General features: G+C 45.3%; 1 protein-coding gene across 1 annotated transcript; it reads left to right on the top strand.

Moving 5' to 3' along the window:
- Nucleotides 1-5,460: 5,460 nt before the first annotated feature.
- On the top strand, nt 5,461-6,051 carry LOC136544480 (uncharacterized). The gene has a single exon (XM_066536633.1). It carries the CDS (start codon nt 5,461-5,463, stop codon nt 6,049-6,051), a length of 591 nt encoding a protein of 196 aa, XP_066392730.1.
- The last annotated feature ends 521 nt before the right edge of the window (nt 6,052-6,572 follow it).

Here is a 6,572-nt window from a genome sequence, read left to right as displayed (position 1 = left end):
CATGTTCGCCTCGTCGTGGGTGAGCTACTGGTGGTGACCACACCGCCGACTGGCTCACCGTCGGCGAGAGTTGGCCGGTCAGCGCCGCCCCTGTCTCGGTCTGACCGACAGGTGGGGGCCGTTGACCATGGGGGCCCGCTCGTCAGCGCCCTGGATCGGATCCGGGTGCACAGCACCGGGTGCACCCAGTATTTTGTCGTCTGACTTTTAAAAGGGATTTCAAAAATGATTTTTTAGAATTCTATTTAAATGCTTTGGAAAATGTTTGTGTACTCCTATTAGCTCCAAATCTATTGGAACAAATTTTGCTAGGTTCCTTATCATCAGATCTACTTGGGAAAATTATTGCATGACATTTTTGAGATACTTTGCTGTAGAATTTTATTTAATCATGAATATTGCTGATAACTTGAAAAATATGTAGAAAAATCTATAGTCTTCAGAAAAATATGATTCCAAGTTTGTTAATCTTATTATATCATGTACTTCCTAGGAAAAATATGTTTCATGCATGTGCTGTGGGAAAATTTTTAGGTGTAGTTCAAGTACCTTTAATGGCTGATTTTTGTTATTTTAGCTAGAGAGCAAATTTTGTATAAAACATGCATGTGACAATTTTTGTAGTCATTATATGCTATAAAGAACCTAGGAAAAATATTAATTCTGTTGTTTGACACATTTCACAGTTCAAAGTATTTTTATGTACAAAATCATGCCATAGCTTGTGATTTTTGTGTAGGCTAATCCACTCATTCAAATATCATGAAAATCTGATGGTAGTCTACTTAGAGTAGTACTATGCTACTGTAATTTTCTTAGATTTTTATAAGCACCAGAAATATAGATTGCTGTTGTAGCCCTAATTTAAAAGGAAATAAAATAATCCTCTTTAATACAAGATTAGTTAATAATAATAGCTTTGGTGTATCTTTGAAGCATTTAATAAGATATGTTGACTTAACCTACTAGTAGTAGAAGAGAATGCAGTAGATGACATGTGCTTGTAGTATATTTTCTTGGATGATGTTGACTACCTTGCATTCAAACATATTCATTGTATTCATCTCATCCGATGCACCGATTGCATAAGCACTTACGCACATTACATCATACAGGATCACAAACCGAGAACCCCGTCATCATACCTGAGGAGCCCGAGGAGCAGTTCGAGGTGCAGCCACAGGAAGTGCCAGAAGCCGACGAGGAGGACGTTGAGGAACTTCCGGAGTGCCCCGATCACCGTCCGAGCTCCTTCGAGAGAGGCAAGCCCCGGAGCATTTTTCTCCCGGTTTGCAATTATTAATTAAATGCTTTACTTTAATTGATGCATTACGTTCAGGAGTTGTTTGCAACCGTTGCTGCATTATACCTTGTTTACCTTTGTTATACTATATCCTTGTTACCCTGGTATCCGCAGTCGAGTCAATGCTTAGCTGGCTTAGACCGGTAGAAGTCAGGTGATTCCCTGTCACCTGCGAGCTATAGGTGGTTACCTGGATCTGCTTGGATGACTATGAAGTCATGGTATAACTAAGTGTTAAATGAAGTTGAGACCGGACGGAGACTTGCAGAGTTTTGGACTGTAGTGCTTTTCGTCTATGTCGATTAAGGACCGACCGTTGTTGGGCCTCGAGTCATGTTGAATGCATGCCTTACATTTAGCTGGCCGGATAAAGTACCTTCTGACCGCGAAGCTGGGAGATTTTTCGGGCCAAGTAGATTGCCCGCAACGCACTGTGCCGGAGCAGGTGTGGTAGGACACGGGGGCGGGATGATAAGACCAAAGTGCAGTCGGTCGGCCCCCGGGTACATGTGGTTCTTGGCAAACTCGAGATTCCTGGAAAGTTGACTCAGTGATCAATATCTCACTTTAGCCGATGAGTAAGGTTTGTGTAAGGAATAAATCACCAGCTGGTTAGGAATCGATTCGAATCGCCATCGCTCCTGGATAGTGAGCACTTGACTTGAGTTACTTCATCATAGTAAATGTTTATGGAACACTTGGACAGTTATAATAAATATGACAGTATGGAAGTTGTTTAATGATCATTGGTTATCATTATCTGCTTAATCACATGTTTACTCTAGTATAGGTGCAAATCTAGTCGACAGGATCATAATAATTAACTTGGCAATAATGCTTTTAGAAAGGTTCTTAAAATGCTAAAAATGCTTCTTTTTGCAAATGAGTCAGCTACCCTACTATAAAGCCCTTCATAATCCTTGGTGTCATTTATTTTTGGTTATGTCGGGTAAGTCTAGCTGAGTACCTTCTCGTACTCAGGGTTTTATTCCCACTTGTTGCAGATGGACAGATGTATTACGGCTACTGTATCAACTGCCTTTATCCTGCGATGGGTGATGCTTAGGACCATGGGCATGGTCATTCCTTACGTCTCATCTGATGCTTTTGTTAGAGATGATCATTTGCTGGCACTATATTTAAACTCTGCGTGAGTGTGTGTGTGGTTTGAACAAATGACTTCCGCTACTTTTATTCGAACTGGTTTTGTAATAACTATGTTGAAACTCTGATGTATCTGAGATTGTGAACTTTTATGTAATATGTGATGGTGACCGCTAAACTTATTACGATCTTGGCTGGAATGGAAGTTGGTTTGAAATCCTTCATGATTTCACGGACTACCGGGTTATATGGGCTTAAGTTTGCTAAATTGTCTGCTCTGGCGAATGATTTTCTTACTTAATTTCGTATAATTGGTCGGTTCTGTTACAACTTCCTTCATCGGCGAGTCGGTGGCAGCTCAGCTTACCCAGGTGTCTGCCAAGCAGTCTTCATACCAAGTTCGTATTGCTGGTGGTGGTACTCTCACAAGTGCAGTTATCCTGCTTGCTGTTCCGTGGTCTATCAGCCAAGTCTCTTTCACCTCTGACCTTCGAGTTCTTCCACTCACTGCATTTGATATGATTATTGGGATGGATTGGCTGGAATCCTTTAGTCCTATGCAGGTCCACTGGCAACTTAAACGGCTGGTCATACCTTATGAGGGTAGCACTGTTCTATTGCAAGGCGAGTCCGTGGAGGCTCCGAGCAAGTTGCTCTTGCAAGTCTATAGTCTAGAGAGTACACCTAACCCATTCTCCTCTGCCTGTATTCCTACTACTATACAATCCCTCCTGGAGGAGTTCACTGACTTGTTTCAAGCTCCCGACTCCTTGCCACCTTCTCGCCCCTGCAATCATTCAATTCCCCTCATTCCTGGTTCCCGACCCTTCTACATCCATCCTTATCGTTATCCTCCGGCACTTAAGGATGAGATTGAACGCCAAGTCCATGAGATGCTGTCACAAGGGCTTATTCAACCAAGTAGCAGCATGTTTTCTTCACCAGTCCTCTTAGTGAAGAAGAAAGATCTCTCCTATCAGTTCTGCGTTGATTTCCGAAAGCTGAACTCTATGACTGTTAAGTCTAAGTATCTGGTTCCTGTCATTGATTAGCTCCTGGATGAATTGACTCATGCCAGTTGGTTCACCAAGCTTGATCTAAGAGCTGGATTCCATCAGATTTTGCTGCAGCCTAGAGATGAACACAAGACAGCATTCCAGACCCACTTGGGGCACTATGAGTTCCATGTTATGGCTTTTGGATTGACCGGGGCACCAGGTACTTTTCAAGGGGCGATGAATTGCACACTGGCTACTGGGCTGCACAAGTTTGTCCTCGTCTTTTTCGACGACATCTTAATTTACAGCCGCACCTTGGCCGAGCACATCGATCATCTTTCCTAGGTGCTGTCATGGCTTCGCCGGGATTCATGGAAATTGAAATTATCTAAGTGCTCTTTTGCTCAACGATCAGTCACCTATCTTGGGCATGTGCTCAGTGCCGATGGCGTCGCTATAGACCCTTCTAAAGTGTAGGCTATCAAGGATTGGCCAAGACCTACAACAGTTCGCGCCCTTCGCGGATTTTTGGGCCTTGCGGGTTACTACCGCAAATTCGTTCGGCATTTTGGAATCATTGCACAACCTTTGACTGGGCTTCTCAAGAAGGATGCGCCTTTCATTTGGACATCTTCACAACAGGAGGCTTTTACCGCTCTTCAGTCCGCCTTGAGCACTGCTCCCATTCTAGCGCTTCCTGACTTTCACCGGCCTTTTCACATTGATACAGACGCCAGTGGGGTTGGCATTGGCGTCGTGCTTCACCAAGATGGGCATCCCATTGCCTTCATCAGTAAGACCTTATGCCCTCGTAATCGTGGGTTGTCCACTTATGAGAAAGAGTACCTGGTTGAGCACTGGCATCACTATCTCATCCAAGGTGAATTTTTCATCCACACTGACCACCGGAGTCTCACCCATCTCAATGAGCAGCGTCTTAATACGGTCTGGCAATAGAAGATCTTTACCAAATTGCTGGGCTTGAGTTACAAGATTGTGTATAAGAGGGGCTCAGATAACACCGTAGCTGATGCCTTATCGCGCCGAGATACTGAGGAAGTCTACATGGCATTTTCTTCTTCTTCACCACAGTGGTTGTCCGACGTGGCCAGCTCTTACTCTGACAGTCCACTGGCTCAGGACATTTTGTCTCAGTTAGCAGTTAACCCAGCTGCATTACACCATTATTCGCTAACCAATGGAGTTATCCGTTACAAGGGTCGTATATGGCTGGGCCACAGTGAGCCACTCTAGACTCAAGTGTTAGAAGCTTTGCATTCCAGCCCACTCGGTGGTCACTCAGGCATTCCAGTTACTTATCAGAAGTTGCGCCAGCTCTTCTTTTGGCCGGGCATGCATGCATCCACAACAAAATTTATTAGAGCCTGTGATATCTGTCAGCGCGCCAAGCCTGACCGTTCTCGTTCCCCAGGATTACTTCAACCCCTCCCAATTCCTTTGGCCACCTGGGAAGTCATCAACATGGACTTCGTCGAAGGACTTCCCCCATCCGGTTCAGCTAATGCACTTCTGGTGGTGGTCGACAAGCTGTCGAAGTTTGCTCATTTTATTCCTTTGCGTCATCCATTTACAGCAGCTACCGTAGCTCGCCTCTTCATGGATCATATCTATCGGCTTCATGGTATGCTGCTAGCAATCATATCGGATCGTGACCGAATTTTTACCAGTGCCTTTTGGAAGACTCTTTTCAGCATTGTGGGTACAACCTTGCGTATGAGTTCTGCTTATCACCCACAGACGGACGGCCAGAAAGAGCGTGTTAATCAGTGCCTAGAAACATACCTCCGTTGTTTCGCCCACGCCTGTCCTTCCAGGTGGACTCAATGGATTGCCCTCGCTGAGTTCTGGTACAATTCTTCTCACCATTCTTCATTGGGTCGATCTCCATTTGAAGTATTGTATGGCTTTTCTCCATGGCATTTTGGTCTTCGTCCTCCTACTGCCACACCTGTTGCTGATCTCAGTTCTTGGCTCGATGACTGGACTCTGATGATTTCAGTCATTCAGCAACACCTCAGCCGGGCTTAGACCCGCATGAAACGCCAGGCCGATAAGCACTGTTCTGAACGTTCTTTCGCTATTGGTGATTGGGTCTTCTTAAAAATTCAGCCTTATGTGCAGTCTTCACTGGCACGTCGTGCTAATCAGAAACTTGCCTTTCGGTTCTTTGGCCCGTACCAGATCCTGGAGCGTATTGGTCAAGCAGCTTATAAGCTGGCTCTGCCTTCTTCCTCAACCATCCATCCTGTCTTCCATGTATCACAGCTCAAGGTTTCTCATGGTAAGCTGCCGGTGTCTGCTGATCTTCCAGATGATCTTACCCAGTTTCAGGTGCCTCAGCGGATACTGGATCGTCGCTGGACTCCGGGCGATTCACCTGTGGAGGAGGTCCTTGTGCAGTGGTCCCAAATGCCACCGTCACTGGCTACCTGGGAGACACTGGAGCATTTGAAGCAGCGCTTTCGAAGAGCTCCGGCATGGGGTCATGCCGGTTCCAAAGGAGGCGGGATTGTCAACACGGCTCCAGCGATACACCAGGATGAACCGTCTACGAGTGAGCAGGCTCGGCCCGTCCGCGAGCGCTGGCCCAACGCCAGGCTGTCCGGCCCAGAATGGAGGACTTAGACATATTAGTATAAAGACTAGCGTATGAGAGTGGGGGAAAGGAGACTGGAATGTATCACGTCATTACTGTTCAAGTACTTCTATGTTAAGCACTTATCTGTTAATTACTGCAAATTATATCCGGTACATCATATTTCCAGTCGAGCATTCGAGATTCTGTTCTTCTGCCTGAGCAGCGATTCCCACTGCTAACACACTCTTCAACATGTTCTGTTATCTTGATTTCCTAACCTATAGCAGCAACATGGCTCCAACGACACAAAGACGCAGTTCTGTGAATAATGGTTCAGCGGCACCTCCGCCTCCACTAGACGCTATCTCTGGTAGCAACAAACATGCCTCCAAAGGCGCAGTGCTGCAACAACTTCTTGTGTTGACTAGAAAAGCAGGCGCGGCTCCTTAGAGCCCTCATAATGAATTTGGTCAGTATAACAAGTAGATATCATTGTCAATGTGGTGTGGAATAATATATGTATATATGTTAGGGTCTATGTATATCTACAAGTGTTTTGGACAGCTGA

The sequence above is a fragment of the Miscanthus floridulus genome, chromosome 3 (genome assembly GCF_019320115.1).
Source record: "Miscanthus floridulus cultivar M001 chromosome 3, ASM1932011v1, whole genome shotgun sequence".
Classification (NCBI taxonomy): domain Eukaryota; kingdom Viridiplantae; phylum Streptophyta; class Magnoliopsida; order Poales; family Poaceae; genus Miscanthus; species Miscanthus floridulus.
This window is presented reverse-complemented; position numbering and strand designations above follow the sequence as displayed.